Source organism: Rosa chinensis, chromosome 2 (assembly GCF_002994745.2).
Source record: "Rosa chinensis cultivar Old Blush chromosome 2, RchiOBHm-V2, whole genome shotgun sequence".
NCBI classification, from domain to species: Eukaryota; Viridiplantae; Streptophyta; class Magnoliopsida; order Rosales; family Rosaceae; genus Rosa; species Rosa chinensis.
In genome coordinates, this window is record NC_037089.1 from 85,523,178 (window position 1) to 85,547,078 (window position 23,901).

Genomic DNA, 23,901 nt, shown 5'->3' on the forward strand with positions numbered 1-23,901 from the left:
ACATTGAATGGCTTGTAAATAAGAAACCGGATCCTTACTTGACCCAATGTCAAATTCAGATTCTTGCAAGTATCCATATAATCATTCGAAATAGCAGGTCTTCTATTTCTTTGAGACCGTCTTACTCCTATTTCTTGTGATTCTTGTGCTACAAGTTCATTGTCAATGATTTCATTATGTGGGTTTTGGTCATTCATTTCCTGATTATTCAGTTGTTGTTCATTGTCGTTAGGCTGTACAACAACTAGAGGAACAACACTTCTTTGAGAAGATATAGGTGCAGAAAACTGCATCCTAACTTCTTGAATAATCACTTCTCTCTTTTCACTCCCACTAGTTTCACCATTTTCAATGAATCTAGCATTTCCGGCTTCAACAATTCTTGTGCTATGGTCAGGACAATAAAACCTATATCCTTTAGACTTTTCTGGGTAACCAATGAAGTAACCACTTTTTGTTTTAAAGTCTAATTTCTTTTCTTGTGGATTATATAGCTTAACCTCTGCAGGGCATCCCCAAACATGTACGTGCCTTAAACTAGGTTTCCTTCCCTTCCACAGTTCAAAAGGAGTCTTTGGAACTGCCTTACTAGGAACTCTATTCAGTAAGTTTACAACGGTTCTTATAGCATGCATCCACAATGATATAGGTAATGTTGAATTACTCAACATACTTCTAACCATATCCATAAGAGTACTATTACGCCTTTCAGCAACACCATTCTGCTGTGGCGTTCCTGGCATAGTGTATTGAGCACAAATGCCATGCTTTTCAAGGAACTTAGCAAAAGGACCAGGAAGTTGTCCTGACTCATCATACCTTCCATAGAATTCACCACCTCTATCTGATCTTACAATTTTCACTTTTCTATCTAGTTGTCTTTCAACTTCAGTGATGAATACCTCAAGGGCATTATTGAGATAGATCACGTGAACTGTTCGGGTTGTCTCAGAAAGCATATATTAAGAGAGTTCTAGAGAGATTTGGAATGGAAAAATGTTCACCAAGCATTGCTCCAATTCAAAAAGGGGACCAGTTTAGCCTTAAGTAATGCCTACAAAATGAATTGGAGTGGAAGGGCATGGAAAGAATTCCTTATGCATCCGCTGTAGGAAGTTTGGTTTATGCACAAACTTGTACAAGACCAGACATCAGTTTTGCGGTTGGAATGTTAGGAAGATACCAAAGCAATCCAGGAATGGATCATTGGAAAGCTACAAAGAAGGTAATGAGGTATCTACAAGGAACAAAGGAGTATATGCTCACATATAGGAGATCTGATAACCTTGAGGTAGTTGGTTATTCAGACTCTGATCTTGGTGGTTGTCTTGATACTGGAAAATCAACTTCTGGTTACTTGTTCCTACTAGCTGGAGGGGCAGATTCATGGAGAAGTGCAAAGAAAACTTGTATCACTACATCTACCATGCAAGCTGAGTTTGTGGCAGTCTTTGAGGCCACTACTCATGCATTGTGGTTGCGAAATTTTATCTCAGGGCTTAGTGTTGTCGACAGTATAGCTAGGCCGCTGAGAATTCATTGTGACAACACTGCAGCTGTATTCTTCTCCAAAAATGATAGGTATTCTCAAGGTGCTGAACGAATTAATCTAGAATACCTTGCCATGAAGGAGGATGTTCAGAAACAAAGAGTGTCTATTGTTAACATAGGAACAAAACTTATGATTGCAGACCCACTTACAAAAGGGTTAGGACCAAAGGCATTCATTGATCATGCTGAAATCTTTGTCATAACCCATGATTGTTTAAAAAATTTTGGTCTGTAGAATGATTGTTCTATTTCGCTACACTCTGAGCTCAATAATGAATATGTTTCTGATGAATAATTTTCCTGTTTTCCATTAAATGTGCACATATAAGTTAGCTAGGATGAATGACAATAGGAACGTCTCTATATGATAGAGGCATAATGGTTTGACCATTAAGAGACCCTAACTTGTTGGTTACTTTACTAATGATATGGTACATGGAAGGGATTATTTCAATTTGATATATGACCGCCATGACTTACTTTAGTAGGGTGCTTGCAATGGTGTGTATGATGATCATATGAAAATAAGGATTCAAACAATTATATTGCGCACCTAATGTTCGTCTATTAACCCTCCAATTTTCTATCATATGATCCAAGTGGGAGAATGTAAGAATTAAAAGATTATTATGGTATTCCTAATTAACAGTGGAATAGCCATTAACTTGTTAGGTATTCCTAATAGTGGTTTAACCATTAATTTGGTGGATTAGCCATTAATGTGTTGGTCTCCAACACTACTCACACTAACAATTAATTATGGATCATATGAAGTAATTGGGCTTATGGTGTATTCCATATATGTTTTAATAGACTAAATGTTGAATCCTAATTGGTCAATTTTATTTCCATGATGGATGGAAATAACTTAAGTTATTAATAGAAATTGGTCCTCTCTCACCCTATAAATACCAAGTGCACAATTCCATCAATGAGTGCACATAGAAGTACCAAAACACGTATGAGAGCTTAAGGTGCAAGGGCTAAGAGAGAAACTATTTCTTTTGGATTGACGATCTCGCCAAGTTCCTACATATTGGTATACTACATATTGCTCTAATGGAACAAGGTATGTAGTTTATGTTTCCGCCTTACGATTAATGTTGTGAGATCATGTAAGTTCTAGATCTTGGCTTTATGTATTCAATATCTTATATGTGGTATCAGAGCATGGTAATAAGAGCTTTCATGATTCTCCGTTAATGAAATACATATTGTTTTGTTGTTCATATATTTCCTGCCGCATTTATATGCGTATGAATTTTATTTACAACAAATATATTCATATGTTAATTATTAATCTGTTTATTCATTTAAAGCTTATTAGACTTGCATCTTATGTATTTTTCTATAAGACCATAATGGAATAAAAGAATGGATATGGTACTATAAGCACAAATGAAAAATAATGGCATTACGCTAGCAGTTTTGTTTTGCTAGTTTTATGAGTGTCAATTTTGATTGCTTATTTCATCTAACTTTTGAATTCATAATATGGCGCTTTGTTAATCACCAAAGTGGTCAAACCAAGTAAGGTCCCATGAATATCAAATTAGATGATTATCAATTGCTTATGATATTGATGCATATGAGATGAAAATTGCCTTGTAAATTTTTTAAAAGGTTTTCATAAGCATATTGATTTTCATTATTCATAAGAATTTAAGAATCACCCAAAGGTAGATTAACCATTCATATGACTAATGAATAGAATGGAGTTTTCTGATATATATCCCGTTAGATTAGTTTTGGAGATCCAAAGATTACAAGCTTGTCTAATTGGGAATATACTCATTGCTCAAATAATGATAAATGCATCATTTTAATTAAATATCTGCATAATAATTACTCAAAGGAGTATTGTGTTGATATGTTTTGTGTTTATACGTGTTTAGTGACTCAAAGAATTAATGTTGTGAGCCCTTGTATTATTGTGTTGCAGCTCATGTTTCACTTCATTCATCATATAAGATATTGAATATATAAAGCCAAGATCTAGAACTTACATGATCTCACAACATTAATCGTAAGGCGGAAACATAAACTACATACCTTGTTCCATTAGAGCAATATGTAGTATACCAATATGTAGGAACTTGGCGAGATCGTCAATCCAAAAGAAATAGTTTCTCTCTTAGCCCTTGCACCTTAAGCTCTCATATGTGTTTTTGGTACTTCTATGTGCACACATTGATGGAATTGTGCACTTGGTATTTATAGGGTGAGAGAGGACCAATTTCTATTAATAACTTAAGTTATTTCCATCCATCATGGAAATAAAATTGACCAATTAGGATTCAACATTTAGTCTATTAAAACATATATGGAATACACCATAAGCCCAATTACTTCATATGATCCATAATTAATTGTTAGTGTGAGTAGTGTTGGAGACCAACACATTAATGGCTAATCCACCAAATTAATGGTTAAACCACTATTAGGAATACCTAACAAGTTAATGGCTATTCCACTATTAATTAGGAATACCATAATAATCTTTTAATTCTTACACGTCTTGCTTTCAAAAATGGTTTCCAAGTGTTACTACACTTTCTTACTCAAATTTTGTCTTGCTTTTTTACCTCATTCACCAAACCATCAACAGGAAGTTTACTCTTCTTGCTTGGGCGGGAAGGCAGGTGAGTTCCATCATGAATCATTGGAGATGATCTCTTAAAAACAGCACCATCTCTGACTATGATAAATGCTAAGTTACCAATGTTTGCAACATGGAGGGCCTACAAAATCAATTTTTCGATAAGTACAACATACAGCCTTGAAAATCAAATTCATTGAAGCAGAACAGTCATTCAACTAACCAAACTGTGCCGGTCTCAGTTTCGGAAAACAAGTTGGATGGCTATGTTATAGATTATAATAGCTTTTAATCCCTTTTATCATAAGTTTTCTGTAAATGATTATCCTACTTCTTTTCTATGCTTTAGCTTAGTTGCTGACTGTTTTTCTTTGCATCTTTCAGGTGATGCTAATTTTATGTTCTTTGGGGACTTTGAAGAAAAGAACAGACCCATATGAAGGTTTACAGAAAGCATTGGTTACATCCTGAAGCACTGCCCTCCTCTTATAAAGATCATCAAATTTGTGCAAGTGACAGGGGAACTGGCCTGGGATATATGATATTCTGTCATAAAGTTACTCATACGTATAATTATTCTGTATATACACAGACAAAGAACTTCCCATTTTGGTGGTTCCACATATATGAGCGAGTATTTCACTATAATATAGAACTTTCTTTGTATCAATTTTATTGGTAACATGTTAATAAAAATTCGATAACCAATCAGGAATCTGGTGTTTTGATAATCAAAATGTCACATTCCAGTTAACTAACGGTCTCACTCAACAGAAGCATTACCCTGCAATCAATGGTTCGACTCCTCCATATGAGACTAAAATTAATGAAATGTAGACAGGTGTATCAGTTCATAGACCTAATGCACTCGCTGCTGCCAGTCCCTACAGGTTGAACCAAGTATCTTTGCATTTAGATACTGTGTCGTGCAACCTAGTACATGATAATCCAAAAACCAGTTTGAGGGGGAATGTTAAAGAGTATAGGTCAAAGTGAACAGAAATGGTCAATATCAAGTTTGTATAAATAGGAGACTTATTCTTTACTGTATGTTAGTCATCTTTGTATATTACCTTGAAAAATACCAATATGAGTCCTTCTTCTTCTTCTTCTTCATGTTCTCAGTAGCCTCCGTAGCTTTTCTTTAGCTTTCATCAACCTTACCATTAATTTTAGCAGACTACATTACATCAAATTTGTTGATATCCACAGAGCCTGCTGCCTCCATGTCTCACATTTATTTGAAATGAAGGGGGGGGATGAGAGTTTGTGGGTTTTAGGCAGGATGCATTTACTTTGGACGTGTTTGAGGTGCCGCAGGGGTCGGATTTGGGGTTTGTGTGGTATATATAAAGACGGCAACATTGTCACTAATTACCATGTGCTTACGGAACTGTATGTTCTATTAATTGTTGGGCTATTCGTATGTAGTGGTTTCATCGTCAAGATAGTACTTTATACTATGCACTTTTTTGTTTCTCCTGTCATGCATGTGTGGGACATCTCTTTGCTAATTAAGGTAATTTCTGTTTGATGGAGATCATTTGTATTCCTTTTGTTTTCTTTTGCGGTGAAATGGCACCTCTCATGGTTGCATCTTAAGATATGGCTGTTTCCAGGGTCACTCTTGCTGATCAGTCGACTTTTGATGCAGAAGTTGTTGGATTTGATCAAGTCAAGGATGTTGCGGTTTTACATGTTAATGCACCCAAAGACAAACCAAGGCGTATACCAGTTGGTGCGTCTGCAGACTTGCAAGTTGAACAAAAAGTATTTGCCATTGGCAATCCTGTAAGCTTGATTTTACTTCATAATTGCCTCATCCTAGCATTATTGCTACTACTTCTTAGTATAGTAGACATATCTTAAGTAGACATATCTTAACTTATTATCAGAAGTTAATGTAATGATGTAGATTTTACTTTTATAAGGGCACTGAAGTATGCACATTGATTGCTGATGAGGATACACGGCCGATATAGCAATATTCACCATTTATGTGAGTAGATTTCTTTTTTTTGAAATAATATGAGCAGATTTCTTGCTGCATAGGGACCAGATAAATCTACTCCCAGTAGAACATAATCTTACCCGCTTAATTTGGGATATTTCTTTTTTTGAAGAAGAAGAATTAGAAAAAGGAATATTCCTAATAGATCAATTTACTTACTTGGAATGAAAAATAATCATGAATCGGAGACAAGTGGAATGAGAGAAAAAAAGAATTCGGTATTGATTCCGGATGATTGATTCCTAAACCCATCTCACCCCTTCGTAATCAAATTCCTGAATATTCAGGAATCGATGTGAGACCTACACCCATTCTGATTCTTTCATGTATTAGTAAACACAAGAATTCTTTTATCCGGAATCATTCCGATTCCTTTATATATGTGTTAGTAAACACATGAATGTTTTTACTCCGTAATCATTCTCTCCCATTCCAAGTAAGTAAATATGCCCTTAGCCTTATCCTAGCAAATCCTTAGCGTCGGATATCAGAAAATATGGAAAACCCATAATTTTAAAATTGTTCAAGTTTCAAGTTTTTTTAACATAATTACTTTGATCGTCCTAGTAATGAGGGCCAAACATGGTAGTTTATTATTAATTTTTTTTATGTTATATTAGGCAAATCCATATATTGCTTATCTAGCAATCGTAAATCTTAACAGTAAAAATATACCATGAATGTGAATAGATTTCTTGTGCATAGAGATATGATTGTGATAAACTGCTTTGGAAGAAGAATTTTAAAAAGAATATAATATTCATAATGGTCGATCTAGATTCTCTCCCAACGTTTTTATGTCCCTTATTTGACCACAAATCTGGATCCAAATGTGGGATATCCTAACAAGGATAACTGAAAATATTGAAAGCCCATGATTTTAGCATAGTTGACCACTAGGGCTTCAACTTTGAACGTTTTAATATTTGAAGCGTGTGATTTAGAAATTTGGTCGGTATTACAGCCCGAGCAATGGTGCGGGTATATTATCAATATGATTCAGGCATTCAGCTAAATAATACTATATTTATAGACATTAGATGGACTATATCTACAAATGGTCTTATATTTTTCAAAATATGGTATCTCAACCAATCGGTCATAGTACTGAGTTTAGTATTATGGTTATCAGCCCCCGCAGATGCTGTGGGTGTTAAATGTCTAATTATAGCAATTACAAACGTCTAAGACATTATATAGGTAACTAAAGTATCTTTTACATATTCCAAAATCTGAGATGTGAACTTGATATGCTAACCAAAGTAGGTTTTTATGTACATAATGCAAAAAATGTTTAGGCTCAGCAAAAGTGTTCAATGTTTGTAGTTAGAACCAACTATTTGCATTAACTCCTCTGATGCGTCTTCAGTTGATTCCGTCATGTCTGTTGCGTCATTCTCATTTGAGGGGCTATCCACTGGAAGTCAAAAATAATCATATCAGCATGAAAGTGGAGTGAAGGATTCCATACGCATGCAAATTGCTGATTTGAAATCTCAAATTGACATGTAAGAATGAATGCGGTGAAAGCTTATGGAAAACAAACAGGAGGACAACGTATTTAAACCAACCTAGCATAAACACAAATAATCTATTTGTTTGTAAGAGAAGTTGGACATCTATATTTCTTTTTACCTAGCTAGAGTCATTGTTCGATCAATATTTTCCTTGCTGGAAAAAATTTAGGAGTTGTATGCGTTTTTTTTTTTCCTTTTTTTTGACTCCTTATCCATGTATAGCTTCTGAAGGTTTAGTGTGAACTGGAAGGGGTAGCTATCTTTTAAGAGTAAACAGTATTTGGCCTATGTAGTCAGGTTATACAAATACGGGATGGTTTGTGTTGAAGACTTTTAGGCTTGGAAACCAAAAAGATTGTATGTGTCACAGGATAAGTAAGTATTTTTAACTTCTGCCTATTAGATAACATGACCGTTCTTTGTGAGAATATTCGACAACTATAATTTATTCTCACTTTCCTCTTTATATTGTCTTGGGTGACTCATGTTGTTTAAATCTTGAGCAGATATGCAGCTTATCTTCACTTGTGTGATAAAATGGATTCTCATACTTTTTTATACCTACTCGGGTAAGGTTAGGATTCTTAATGTGTTGATTTTTAAAGGAGCAACGATGAGAAGAAGAAATGGACTACTAATCTATTACTGAATTAATGCCTAGACCAAATGCAGCTGGTATCCTGTTTTTGTCGTTTTATCTTCAAAGATGCAAGTAGAGATTTAAAATGAAGTTCAGCACCAACTTTGGTACGCTAGAACTATGAAGCCTTTTTTTTGAAATATAAATTCATTGAAAAATATTAACGATTACAATCGTTTAAGATTAAGATGACATCCCTTATCATTTCGGGAGCAAATACAAACCAACTCTGACTCTGACAAGAAGTTTGAGCATGATTTGCAAGTACATGAGCAACTCTGTTAGCTTCACGTTGAGCATGAATCAACCTAAACTCTGGGTGTCTACTCATAATCTCCTTCACCTCATTAAGTATAAGACCCAAGCTTGATAAATCAGCTGCACTTTGAGTCAAAGCATGCACTAGTAATAAACAATCTGTCTCAAATATAACTTTGCAATAATTCAAAGTTTCTGCCAACTTCATACCTTCAAGGAGGGCCATCAATTCCGCATGGAATGGTGATGTCAATTGCAAGCAAGGTTTGACCGCCGCCGCAACGAAATCACCTCTCTTATCCCGTATAACCATACCACAACCTCCTCTATGAGAGCTTGCAATGTAAGCACCATCACTGTTGCACTTGAACCACCCCTGCTCCGGTTTAGTCCAATGCATGACTACCATTAGCCTTCTTTTCCGTAATACCAACCCAAGCTTAACATAGCTGCCTCAATTGGCCTCTGTTTTTTGTCCTCCCATAACTGAGAATTCCTATTTTTCCATATAGACCATAAGACCATAAGCACTTGTGCAAACTTTTCCTTTGATATACTTTGAGATATATCAAGCAAATGATCTTGCACATTTGTAGCTCCAGCAGCATGTGTTAAAGAAGCTGCCACCCAAGTTTCTTGAGCATACGGACAGTGCACAAATAAATGGAATCCATCTTCATGAACATGATTACACAACAAGCAGTTCATGTCCCCCACATAACCCTTCCTACTCAAACCTTCTCTTGTAGGCAAGATACCAGCACATGTTCTCCAAGCATTGTGTAAAATAACAGACAGGTATTACGAAAGTTCTCAGTTTAATTATGAGGGAGAACCAATTCAATGCACAATACTATATAAGAAATGGACTATTTGCATGTGTTGTAACTACAAAATACATTATGTTAAAGACTTGGACAGGGGAAAGAAGTTACCTTTTTGGATTTTTGTTAGGCATTGAGGTGAACAGCTGCTACCTCACCAAGTGAAAGTTCCTTTTTTTCATTGTTGGAACATGGTCTGGTGTTGAACTTGAAGAACCAATTTCCTCTGTTGGAGTGAACCGCTGAGTGTCATGGAATACTCCTTTCACGATGAAGTTTTGTGCAGTCTATGTTTAAGGTTCAGCAGTTTAATCTGCCCTTGTTTGGAAGATTTATGGTGGCAGTATTTTGGATATTCATAATTTTTTCTTCAGGATGAAATATTCCTCGCATGCAGTTCCAAAGAGCTCTTGTTGACTATGCAATTGGGTGCTTAATCTCTGGAAACACCCAAGAACTACCAACAATAAAATTAGATACCAAGTCCTTATTAGCTTGCAGATCAACAGGAGCACCAAAGTAATCAATAATAGGCCTGCCCATAAAATTATCATGCCAAAAAGAAATCTTGCTTCCTGAACCAATCAACCATTGAGAATTTTCTTTGACAACACCCCAAAAAGGACGAACTCCTGGCCATATAGAGGAAGAGGCATAAAAGCGATGTTGAGAAAATCTATTCCGAATAAACAAACAACCTTCTAATGGAAAAGAATAGATCTCCCAACAACGCTTCAGCAAAAGAGAACGATTAAGAATCACAAGCTGCTTCAACCCCAAGCCACCCTCATCCATAGGAGCACAACAAGATTTCCATGCCACTAGAGGAATCCCACATTTATCAATGGGCTAATTTCATTTTACCTTCTTGACTTTTATACCTTAAATCAGTTGTGCCCCTACACTTCTAATTTCATCACATGTACACTTGTGCTCTCAAATTTAATCAATGTAGTCCAATTATTATTTTGTCATCAATTATTTTGTAAATTAAAAATATGGCTCTATTAGGATCCCTTGTAGGATGTCGATTCACTACTGTGAAATGTAAATTATAGCGTAAATGTATAATGACGAGAATTTCAAAATATATTACCCAATAGTTGGCAAAAAAAACCTAAGAATTGGACTAGATTGATTGAAATTGGTAAGTATGAGGGCACCCATGATGAAAATAAAAGTGTAAGGACACAAGTGACTTAAGATATATATAAAGGTCTGCCGATCACCCTCCCTTTGTTCCTTTCTTTTTTTTATTCGAAATAAACTTCAATGGGGGATGAGCCGTCTAGGCTAATCCTCTGTTTAAAAAAAAATATAAAGGTCAGGGAGGTAAAATTTGCCATTTATCAATTGAACCAAACCAATTTGTTCGTTGAACTAGAAGATGGGGATTGTAAACTTTGATCGTCTCTTGTGCCTATTTGAATACGTACTACAACGCTTGTTTTTTAATTGTTGTTTCAGCTCTTTTATTCTGTTCATCGACTTTAATAGTATACATGATGAATAACTAGAACTAAGACCCAGATCGAAACCAGCTAGAAACAAGAAGAAATTGGATGCCTTAATTCATGCGTGAATTATATGTGTAACGCATATGGTTGGCATGACTCGAAAGTTATAGCCGCGTGACATCTTTGCAACATTTGATCAATCACCTCTAGGATCTAAGCCATTTCCCTGGAGCTCTAAGCCATAGGACTGCAACTGATTATATATATGGATGTAGTGCTCATACGGCGAAGTCTAGAGAAGGCCAAAATCAACATCCCACAACTCAAAGTTTCCTTTAACAAAGTCATAGTAGCCCCCCTTTAATCGGAGGGTTTTTTTTCACCAACAGTCTTACAAATGGATAGCTCAGCAAATTTCCAATAGAAACATTCACCGCTTCCTGCAACATTTCATACAATCCACGCACCTCCTCAAAAATAAAAAATAAAAAATTCACGCACACATTCACACTTCAAAATACATTTGAAATTAAGGAACTACATAAAACTGCTCATCATACAACTAAGAAAGCAATTTTATTTGTTCTTATCAGATATTGTGCTGTTAATCGTTTAGAAATGCTTTTGGTAGTTCTAAAAGCAATGACGAGTCAGTAGTAGCACGTACGGCAGAAGAATTTATTAAGGAGTAAACGAATCGATCGAGCTTAGTTTATCCATGATTAAATACGTACCTTTTCACAATGAGAGCATAGTTCAGGGAAGGAAGCACCTTCATGTAGTGCCTTTACGTTGTTCCTGGCAGGTTCAGTGACATGATATATATATATATATATATATATATATATATATATAACAGATGTCCATGCATGTCTCAGTCAAGAACAAGTTAATGCACAGTGAAGACTCAAGAAGTAAAATGAATTATCTAGGGCTTACGTGGAAATGGATCCATCTTCTGGAATACCCTTAATTCCACCACAAGCACTGTGCCCGATCACCACAATGTATGAAACCTATATTTACCATACACCATCTCTAGCTTAATTGTATAAGAACCAAAAATTTGAGCAAAAGAAAAAGACCTATAGATTAGAGTACCTTCAGATGCAAGACAGCATTACACAATGGCCGACCCAACTCCGGCGTACCTGACCTGTTTAGCCAACGTAATCCCAGATCATGCAGATTTAGATAAGAAATGGGAGAAAGAAGTTGGGTGATGAGTTTTAGATAAGAAACCTATTACATTCATGATTTCGAAAGCGACCCCTACCACACAATCTTCGGAAGCTTCACGAGGCACTATGAGTGGAACGGGTGGTTACAAGGAAGATCACATTTTGAGATAACTTTTTCACGCGTGCTTAATTATATAAGTGTTTAAGTATAATGTATTTGAGAGAGATTGATGAGAGAGATGTGTTCTTATTATTGAGAATAGGAGCCCTATATATAGGGATTACAAAGTGCTAGTTCTAATGTTACAAGGAATACCAATCCGTGTAGGATTGGGAAATCTAGAACCTTCTCTCCTATTCCTATTCCTAGTTTGATAAGGCACACTAAACTTGATTTTCCTTCAACACTCCCCCTTGTGCCGCTCAAACTTGGTGGTGACGCTTCATCCGTTGCCTCGTTAAAAACCTTGCCAGGTAACAAAAACCCTGTGGGACAAAAATAATCCTGGTCGAAGGACAAAAAGAGCACAACACGTCCTTCACTCTTCGAGATCGAACATGTAGACATCATAACTCCCCCTGATGTCGATATCTCCCCCTGATTGCTACAATCGTGGGAGTTCGGATAACTTTCTCAATCCGATGCTCTTCACATGTTTCTCGAAGGTGGATTTAGGTAACGACTTAGTGAATAAGTCCGCTACATTATCCTCTGATCGGATTTGTTTCACTTCAATCTTTAGAAGTGATTGTTGTTGCTGATTATAAAAGAACTTCGGCGATATATGCTTGGTGTTGTCGCCCTTGATGAAACCTAACTTCATTTGTTCAATACAAGCTGCATTATCCTCATAAATGCATGTAGGTTCATCTGTGGTAGACTTCAAACCACAACTTCCTTGAATGTGTCGAATTACAGACCTTAGCCATACACATTCACGTACAGCTTCATGTAGAGCAATAATCTCTGCATGATTTGAGGAAGTAGCAACAAGGGTCTGTTTCGTAGACCTCCAAGATATCGCAGTGCTTCCCATGGTAAAGACATAACCTGTTTGGGAGCGACCTTTGTGAGGGTCAGAGAGGTACCCTGCATCAGCAAAACCCATCAAGACATCATTGTCGTTTTGATGGAGGGAGATAGGAGGACGCCGGCCACCATGAGCGGCAGCGGCGCCGGCGCCGGCAACATGGCCGGCGGCCATTCCATGGACGGGGGCGTTTTGCCTTTTGGGGTCCGATCCCAATTTTCCGTCATTCCTTTTCTCTCTGTAGGGATAGAATAGGCCCATATCAATCGTACCTCTTAGGTATCGAAAGATGGTCTTTACACCAATCCAATGGCGGCGTGTTGGCGCAGAGCTGTGTCGAGCTAACAAGTTCACTGCGAATGAGATATCCGGTCTTGTGCATTGAGCTAAGTACAATAATGCGCCTATTGCACTTAAATAGGGCACTTCGGCCTCTAAGGGTTCTTCGTCCTCATCCCTTGGACGAAACGGATCTTTTCCGGGCTCAAGACTACGGCCGATCATGGGAGTACTCGCAGGCTTTGCTTTATCTTCATTAAAGCGCCTTAGAATTTTCTGAGTATATGCAGACTGATGGATCAAAATCCCATCACTACGGTGCTCGAGTTCTAAACCGAGACAAAACAGTGTTTTCCCAAGATCTTTCATCTCAAATTCGGATTTCAAGTAATTAGCAGTTTCCTTTAACTCATCTAGAGTTCCAATTAGGTTCATGTCATCGACATAAACTGCTACGATTGCAAATCCGGAACTTGTTCTTTTAATGAACACGCATGGGCATATTTCATTGTTAATATATCCCTTCCCAATCAAGTAGTCACTTAGACGGTTATACCACATCCGTCCAGATTGTTTTAATCCATATAGTGAGCGTTTTAATCTTATTGAAAACGCGCTCCGTGGTTTAGAGCCACTTGATTTGGGTAATTGAAGTCCATCTGGAATCTTCATATATATCTCTGAATCTAGATCCCCATAGAGATATGCTGTAACCACATCCATAAGCTGCATGTCAAGTTTTTCGGAAACTACCAAACTGACAAGGTAGCGGAACGTTATAACGTCCATTACGGGAGAATATGTCTCCTCGTAGTCGATTCCAGGGCGTTGTGAGAAACCTTGCGCCACAAGGCGGGCTTTATATCTTACCACCTCATTTTTCTCATTACGCTTTCTAACAAAGACCCATTTATGGCCAACAGGCTTTACACTTGGGGGTGTCTGCGTTACAGACCCAAATACCTGTCTCTTTGTTAGTGAATCCAATTCAACCTGGATCGCATCTTTCCATTTAGGCCAATCTGCTCTTCGTTGACATTCTTCAACAGAGCGAGGTTCGATATCATCATATTCTATAATCCCTTTTGCAATATGATATGCAAATGCATCATCAATCGCCATAGAATTTCTATCCATCATCTCATGTACACTAGTGTAATTTATGGAGATCTCTCTATTCTCTGGAGTTGGTTCTGACATTGGAGCGTCCCCCAATGATGTCTCTTGGACATAACCATAATCCGGAATATTCTCATGAGATGGATTATTTATATCGATGATTAATGGATTATTCTGTGCCAAACTCGCTTTCTTTCTTGGGCGAGAATCCATCGAACCTATAGGCCTCCCGCGCTTCCTGGCAGGAGCCGTGGGCCTAGCCATAACGTCACCATCATTGAGAGATGGGACGTTGGCGCCATGCTCATGCATTCTTGAGTTGGCGTCATGTCCTCTACTTTTAGGGACATCAATCCTTGCAGGCACGTTTGCAGCAGGTATGTGTGATCTCGTCACTTTAGCGATATCAGAAAACGCATCAGGCATCGATTCTGCTACATTCTGAAGATCGAGAATTCTCCGCACTTCAATTTCGGACTGTGCGGTTCGAGGATCAAGATGAGACAGAGTGGGGACGGACCACGACAATTCCGGTCGTTCCTGTTGAACATTGATGTTCTTATCTCCCCCTAACGATGGGAAGACTGTCTCATCGAAGTGACAATCCGCAAATCTTGCGGTAAAGAGATCGCCTGTCAAGGGTTCTATGTAGCGGATAATCGTTGGAGAATCATAACCAACGTAAACGCCTAATCGTCGTTGAGGACCCATTTTGGTGCGCTGTGGAGGCGCAATTGGCACATAAACTGCGCACCCAAATATGCGTAAGTGTGAGACATTGGGCTCATACCCAGTCACCATCTGGGACGCAGAAAAGGGTTGAGTGGCAGTAGGCCTCAGACGAATAAGCACAGCTGCATGCAATATTGCATAGCCCCAAGCAGAAATAGGGAGATTGGTGCGCATTACCAATGCCCTAGCGACCATTTGTAGTCGTTTAATGGCGGCTTCTGCGAGACCATTTTGGGTGTGAACATGAGGAACAGGATGTTCAACATCAATCCCAATGGACATGCAATAATCATCAAAAGTCTTTGATGTAAACTCTCCAGCATTGTCTAATCTTATAGACTTAATAGGATGATCAGGGTGGTGAGCCCTTAACTTAATTATTTGTGCTAGGAGTTTAGCAAATGCAGCGTTCCTTGTGGACAATAACATGACATGTGACCAGCGTGTCGATGCATCAACCAATACCATAAAATATCGAAATGGTCCGCATGATGGTTGAATAGGTCCACAAATATCACCTTGGATTCTTTGCAAGAATGGTATATTTTCTTTGGTGTCCTTTGCATAGGATGGTCTCGATCCTAACTTTGCTAAAGAGCAGGCTTTGCAAAACGAATGATGGGCTTTAGAAATAACCAATGAGGATTTTGGTTGAGCCACAAAGTCACAAGTGACTTTAGAAGTAAAAGTTGGAGACAAAGGAGCCTTGGTGGCGTCAATGCCACCCTGAGGCCGCAGGGGGAAGGCGGCGCCGGCCAAGGATGGCCGGATTTGGGGGTGAACGGCGCCGTGAGGCGCAGGGGCTCCTTCGGTGTCCAAAAACCGAGTTTTACTTCTTTTTGTTCTGAAAAAGGGATGTCCGTGTGAAGTCTTTAATATACGGATCATCATGTCACGACCTGGGTGTCCCAAACGGTCGTGCCAAAGCCTATATGTGTCGGAATCCCATAAATCATCTCTCATGACATGGTTGGATTCAATGACTCGAATAGTGGTTGCATACAACCCACTAGAGCGACACATAAGTTTCTCTAAGACTCGTTTATGTCCGTAGTCATTAGAGGTGATGCAAAGGAACTCTTGTCCATTCTCACAATGTGTTTCCACATGAAAACCATTGGCTCTTATATCTTTGAAGCTTAATAGGGTTCTTCCTGCCCTAGGAGCATAAAGAGCTTCGGTGACATTTAAAGTCGTGCCATTAGGCAACATAAATTGAGCTGGTCCTCGACCATGAATCAATTGAGATGATCCAGCCATCGTAGTCACAGAAGATTGAGTAGGCGTCACCTCAAGAAATAACTGCCTATTTCGAAGTATGGTGTGCGTAGTAGCACTATCCACGAGGCATTCTAGCTCTCCGGGAAACATACTTGAAATTAATAAAGCTCGAATCAAAATCGACACTTTATTTCAATGAAAGCCAATGATTACGTCAAAGTTTCTAAATTTAATCCAAAAAAAAAGAAAAAAGGGTAATCAAGCTTAGACAAGTAGTAGTTACTCAATCCGTTTGGTAATTCCAATTTGGTTGTGACCAGGTAAGGTAAGGCGAGATTTTGGTGGAGCGTTGCTCACTTTTAAAACCGTTCTCTCAGTTCAAACCTTGCCTAGACATCACAATTACTCTTGAGTACGCCTAGTGAGAAAGAGTTATAACCACTGTCTTTGTTGATAGTTTCCAAATTTTTTTTTTTTTGGATTATGGATTGAAACCAATGACGCTTATATGGTCAGATTTTTATGCTTACGAACGCTCTTAGTCCGTAGCCTACGAACGCTCTTAGTTCGTAAAAATCGATGCTCACAGACGCTTTTAGTCCGAAGTCTTACGAACGCTCTTAGTTCGTTAATTGCGTGAATCCCCACGATTCCGCTTTTCAAGAATCGAACCCACGTTATAAGAAAGGTGGGATGTAGAAGAAGGGAGGTTTTCAAGTCCCCGAGAAAAGAAGAAATATTTGAATTATAGGAACTTCAAAACTTACTCTTGAATACTTACTTGGTGAAAATTCGGAGCAGATTCTGTTCTGAACAGCTTGTACCTCGATTGGTGTACAGATCTCAATATGACTCCGATAATGCTGAAATTCGGAGGTTAGATGGAAGAGACAGAGACGAACAACTTTGATGAAGAAAGTTTTTCGATCTGAGCTTCCGAACTAGACGTTTCGAGGCTTGCAAGAAGACGGATGTGCACAGGAACGGGAAAAAGATGCAGTGGGTGTGCGTTGGCTTGTTTGCGCAGCAGGGATGCTTCGGTGGCAGCAGGCTGGAACGCAGGGCTGCAGGAAGGGGGCAGCAGGGGCTGCTGTGCAAGGTTGCAAGCACACGGGCGCTCGGGCTGCAGCGAAGGCTCGGCTAGCTCGGGCTAGGGGCTGCTTTGTGAATGAGTTTTGGTTTTCTGTTTTTATGGTTAGAGTCGTGCTGATAACGTGTTTAAGTATAATGTATTTGAGAGAGATTGATGAGAGAGATGTGTTCTTATTATTGAGAATAGGAGCCCTATATATAGGGATTACAAAGTGCTAGTTCTAATGTTACAAGGAATACCAATCCGTGTAGGATTGGGAAATCTAGAACCTTCTCTCCTATTCCTATTCCTAGTTTGATAAGGCACACTAAACTTGATTTTCCTTCAACAATAAGAACCAAAAACTTGAAGCAAAAGAAGGGTTAGAACGAGGTGAGAATGTGAAATGCGGTTGCCTAGACTTGCATGTGTGTTTTTGTCGCTTGGATTCAGTGTCGTTTTAATGGACAGGCATGCTTACAGATATTTATTTACGTTTCTTCACCCCAATGTAGAATCGGAGGCTATTACTCTATTAGTGGGAGTGTTTCAGATTAGCTGAATAATTGGGTTTTCAACCAAGAAAAATTCAACATTAATTACCATCGCTGAAGAATAAGGAACCTACCAACTTATAGTTATACTACATATTTCCCGGTACAGATTTGACACTAAATATATATTATAGGTACACTACGGAGCACCTATAATCGATCAAATTCCATGTATCAAAGGCCTGGAATTATTAACTGTTACATTGCACACAACATGCATTTTCAAGTTAATGGAGAACCTCAAAGTTGTACATAGTGCCCGGTGTGTGTTGTAAAGAATTCTCGTGCTTCATGATACTGATCAAAGACGACGTCGAACACATTGGAATAGAGACCCAAAACAGCTCTGGCAAAACTGGAGAGTCAGCGTCCGACCACATATTTTGACCCAAAACATGTGTGATAAAAATCTCTAGATTTGCCAGGTTTGTCTATCAGTCCACCATTCTCCGCCTGTACTCACCAGATCAATTTAGAATATTAACATCAAGGAAGTAACATATCTATAAGAATTATAAATGAAACTCCACATTAATGATTAACAATTAATAGAAAATATTAGTACTGTTTTCAACTATTGAAGCAAATCATTAAGTTTAATCTTCAATCTGCCAAGCCTCTAACAAGTGATAATCCAATAATTTGAAATTCCAGTTCTTTAATCAATAGTTTCTAGAATTTGGTTTTAGTATAAATTTATGTTGTAGATATGTACCATACAGATACAAATATAGCCCACACACACACACACATATATATAGACACACACACACACGGAGCAATTCTAAAGAGGACGTCCGCACTTTTGCTAAAGTGCGGACGTCGACGCTGCAGCCCCGCTCAGGCCTCGACGGCGATGCAAATCAGGCCGGACGGAGACCAGGGGTCGGATGGACCAGTTTGCAGCCGGGTGGAGTCCCTAGCGATGTGGTTGCAGCGCTACCCAGAACTTGCAATTGTAGGTGAGGTCGTTGCCCAAAAACCTGCAACCTTGATCTCTTCCGACCTCGATTGCTGCCCAGAAGCGGTCTGGGATGCCTCTGGCCTCCGTCAGGCCTGATTCGCGTCGCCATCACGACCTGAGCGGGACTGCTGCGTCGACGTCCGCACTTTAGCGAAGTATCTGTTCTTCAGTAGAAGATTAGATACGAAGGACCAAGTAACTTAGGTATATAGGGTTGAGACGCTTCTTATTACAACTTAACATACAAAATAATATGATAGTATATATTACAGAAATAAGTACTCGTTTAGACCTTATTCAAGAGTAATTTAGTTTTTAGGGTTGAAGTTGTTCCACCGAAGTTTTACTATATATTATGCTTAACAGAGTCCTAATCCAAGCCATCTAATCATGGCTAATGCCCGAAACAACAGTTTTCAAAAAACTGGATTCTCTCCCAATACAAAGTTAATATTGCAGCAGAAAACCATAAAACTCATGAACAAATTAATCGGGCAAAATGAGACTTCCATTTGCAAAACCATTTGGTACCGCTTCAATGCAATGGCATGGAAAAGTGGCTTCATTTCTACGCTTCTGTTGATAAAATTCATATCCAATTGCAATTCACTAGAAAGGGATCACATTTAATCCTGTGTAAGAAAAGGGGAAAACTAAATTAAACCTCACAGCAGGTAAAACTAGAAACATGTAAACAAACATATGGGTATTGAAACCAATTTGTTACAGTATCAAACACATATTGCCAAGGACGTGACAAAAGGCTTTGACATGTGAGTGAATGGAAGACTGGAAGCCAAAAAGACATAGATATTCAACTTTGTTAGAGGAGGCCATCCGAGGAGTTTATAAAGATAATTTTATTAGTAAGTGTTTTTCATCCACTTCGACTCAAGTCACTTCATTCCTCAACATTATCAGACAAAGGCAAAGAGAACATTCATGCAAATCGATATATATAGTCTTTGAATAGATATAAGTCTGAAACATACCCACCATGAGCTTCAGAACCAGGTTCCCCAGATATACCACCTTCATAAGTCTGGCAACTGCAAAGAAGGAAAAATTGCAGTCAGCAACTCAATGATGTCAAATACAATAGGAAGAAAGTTGCTAATAAAGACCAACAAAGACTAGAAAATATGAGGACTGAGAACCAGGGACCATTTAAAAAGCCATCCGCAATACGGCAGCAGCAACACAAGCAAGATTAATCCAAGTATGTCAATATATCTGAACCAAGGATGAACTAACTACACCAAGTCTACAGCAGTATAAACAAAAAAGAAAAGAAAAAATGTCAACTAACTGCTGAAATTCAAGAGTGTTAGGGATCAGTCAACTGTGCTTGGTGTACAAATATCTGATCAAGAAGAGGGCTTTGATTCTTGCTGGACTCCCTACTCAGTATGGTAATACAAGGCAGATTATAAGAGGCAAAAAAATGTTTATTTAGGAACAGTTAGATTCTTGCTATTATCTGCAGAGTGTGAAATAGAACTTGAACATAAAACTTCTCCGTTGTCTCAGTCAACTGCTATGATTGCTCACTGTGGTGCTGGAAATCTTTCATCTAATTGTTTCCCACATGGCAATGTTTCACCACTGACACAACTCACAGCTTTGTTAGCACAAAATGGCTTGAACATTGGGAACCCATCTCAGGGAATGCAATGGACTAATCATATTACTGCTCCTACATTATACAATTGTTCTGGCACTGTGTCACCATCTCCTGTGCATAGTAACCTTACTGTGCTCAATGGTGCTGCAAATCCAAGTCTCGGTATACCTCAGTTTGCATTTATGATAATTAATGCTCAAGCACCACAGGGGTCTTTACTTCACAAAATGGTTTCATGCGCACATCATTTTCTGGAATGAATCAAATATCAGTGAGTAGCATTAGCTAAGTTGGATACGTGCCTTCTATGATGACCACAAATGGAAGCCAACCATCATGATGGGAAATGCCAACTCAGTAGCTAACATTACATCATCTAAGGGTTATTTTTCATCTCCATATATTGGGATTATTCAGTCACCATCCGGTTTTGTTGCATTAAATGGTGGCAATACAAATGGGATACAAATAGTATATAATGGTTCAAAGCAGATGCAGAACAACTCTCATAATTACTATGATGGTTATGCAGCACAACAAATTGGAAGTTTTTCTCAAAACAGCAATATGCAGACCCAAAATTTGGAGGCTTGACTAGACTTTCCAGTCCAAATAAAGGAAAGTATAGGACTTACTCAGCGAATTACAGACAAGGCAGCTATCCTCAGTTTCACAACAACAGAAACTCCAACAACACTTACAGGAACAACAATACCAGGCCAAAATTTCCCAATACAAATCAGGGTCCTATCATCTGCCAAATTTGTGAAAAACCAGGGCAGAGTGCTTCCAAATGGTATTACAGGAATGGTATTGCGGCTTCCACCTCTATTTTTCAGTGTCAAATCTGCAAGAGAGTCGATCACAGTGCTAACACCTGTAGATATAGACAGCAATCAAACAACAAATCTCAGAATGATCCAAAAACTATGGTTGCTCATAATAGCTTCAATAATGACATTGAGGCTTCATCTTTTCACTCAAGTTCATCTCATGCACAAATGAAGTGTTTGCCATCATCGAATTACATGCCTACAAGCTCAAGTTGTATTTCTGCACCTGGTATGTCAATGAATTTGCCTCTCAATGACCTCAATACTGCCTATGCTGCAAATGTTGGTCAGTTTAATGGTTTTTCTGACCAGCCAGTCTATCATCAAATCAGCAGTTCAATCCAGCCAAGTAGTGGCTTTTGCAGGAACATTAATTTATTAACAGAAGGAAAAGTTTGTTATATTATAAAATAAAACTATGACTTCCAAAGATTAAATCTCTAATGGAATTCCTAATTTAAGGAAATTAGACAATTGACTGTTCTGGGAATAGATTATGATTAAGATACTTATATTGATGCAACTCAAAATTGAAAGGATAAACTTTTCAACTATTTGATCTTCAAAGCCTTATTCCTCTAGATATATGGGCAAACTGGCCGGAAACGCAATGCATTGTATATTAACTAATGCCACCAACTTGAAACATTACCAAACTCTGTGTTGTGTTGTAGAAAGAATATGACACTGATTGGTGACACCGATCACGTCAATTTTTAAGATAACTGATTCTCATCACAAATCACAACTGTTGAAGTAAATCAATATGAACTACAGAATCCTGAAAATCTAGTAAACCACTGAGCAAACTATAACCTTTACATTTCCAAAAAAATTTACATCACTTCATACCCGAATTATGGAGTATTTATTTTATAATGCCACATTGGCAACATGATTATGTCCAGTAAAACAAATCCAAGAGGAACAAACTGCAAGCAGCAGCAACAATTGTTCAACAGTTCACAGATAGATAAATTGAGATTTAAAATAATGCAGCACACAAAAACCAAGGCGATTTAGGAAATGGTACAAAGACAATATAGAAACACTGCATATTCAGACCGCCAATCCTCTATCCAAAATAACATGAGTTTCATAATTCTGATTCTTGAGATTTATGTGTTTTAAAGTTAAATCTTGCAGGACCTTAAGAGGAGCATCATGTTAGTATCACCAAAACCGAATTCCTGACTAACACCATGCAAATTTGACCCAAAAAAAGAAGAAGAAAAAACCATCCAAAGGAAATCTAGTATCACATGTTTCTCATATCTAAAGCATGTCTAATTAATAAACAAACTGAAGAATATCTAATTCAATTCCAGTAGTGTGAGGGAGGCTATCAATGCTTTCTGATTCCAATTTTTGGGTCTGCAAAAGTACCAACAATTGTAACAGGTGTTAAGAGATTGTAGACAAATTTTACAGAATGAAAACTGTTAAATGTCATAGCCAATAAAACTGTTCAAATGCTATTCCAATCAAACTTTCAAACTCTTTCTTATCCTTGCATGCACAGACAAAAACATGTATCCAAAAGATTTGTATAATTAGATGAGAAAGAGGATCACAACGAAAGAAAAATTAAGAGCATATAGAGTTACATATATCCACTTAAAGTGTGAAGGAGGCTGCTGGAGATGAATCAAGATGTGAGCTAAAGCCACCAAGTCCTTAGATGGCCACAAAGGGAAACAAGACCAGGCAAAGTACCTTTTTCCTTTCTTCATTAGACAGAAATTCAAACCAAAAACAAAGCACTAAAAGCTGGCAAGTTAATCATAAAATTTCCCCCTTCATTTTCCATTTACTATAGCTTTCTTTCTTAGAAGCTTGAAGCATGGACCCAACAGAAAAGAAGTTGATCTTTATAAATGCAAAAGAAAGTTCATTTATTTATTTATTTTACACATCAGAAATCATGCATGATGGAAAAAGAAAACAGAGTTCGTGAATAGCCTTCAAACCATACTATTAAGGACTGTCAACATTCATTGAAATTATGCTGACATTCAATTCCACTTTCTGCTTTAATCCTCGGCTAATAGCTGCAACACCCCACACCATATAGAAGCACCAGTTGTGATTGAGCCAAATTTATACCTATCAACAACTCATTCAAATTAGCCTCAAAACCTGATTCGCAATATATAGTTACCAATTCTGCGGATGCATAACTATTGGCTGTGCTTTTTGTAAAAGCAGAATTGGTAACAAATAGTAGTAATAGCTTTTAGATAAAGTTGTTGTGAATTGGTAACAAATAGTAGTAATAGCTTTTAGATCTTGTTGTTGTGAATGGGAAAATCTAGATAGTATTGAAAATGGGTTTGATTTGAGGAAGTCTGTTCATATTGATTTGGAAACTTGCAAAAAGATGAGTTTATTCAACTCAACTGGATTGGCCATTCCAATTTAGAGAAGCACGCTG

At 37.9% G+C, this 23,901-nt stretch overlaps 1 protein-coding gene and 2 long non-coding RNA genes across 3 annotated transcripts; 1 reads left to right on the forward strand and 2 right to left on the reverse strand.

The window, feature by feature from the left end:
* Window positions 1-1,081: 1,081 nt before the first annotated feature.
* Window positions 1,082-1,786, forward strand: LOC121051364 (secreted RxLR effector protein 161-like). Its single transcript, XM_040513643.1, has one exon. It carries the CDS (start codon window positions 1,082-1,084, stop codon window positions 1,784-1,786), a length of 705 nt encoding a protein of 234 aa, XP_040369577.1.
* A 5,505-nt stretch (window positions 1,787-7,291) lies between these two features.
* Window positions 7,292-9,809, reverse strand: LOC112189544. Its single transcript, XR_002931963.2, has 2 exons — window positions 9,512-9,809; window positions 7,292-7,578 (listed from the first exon to the last, which is right to left on the reverse strand). It is a non-coding gene; the product is annotated as an uncharacterized LOC112189544 (long non-coding RNA).
* A 9,513-nt stretch (window positions 9,810-19,322) lies between these two features.
* Window positions 19,323-23,801, reverse strand: LOC121051917. The gene is made up of 2 exons (XR_005807453.1): window positions 20,003-23,801; window positions 19,323-19,642 (listed from the first exon to the last, which is right to left on the reverse strand). It is a non-coding gene; the product is annotated as an uncharacterized LOC121051917 (long non-coding RNA).
* Between the last annotated feature and the right edge of the window lie 100 nt (window positions 23,802-23,901).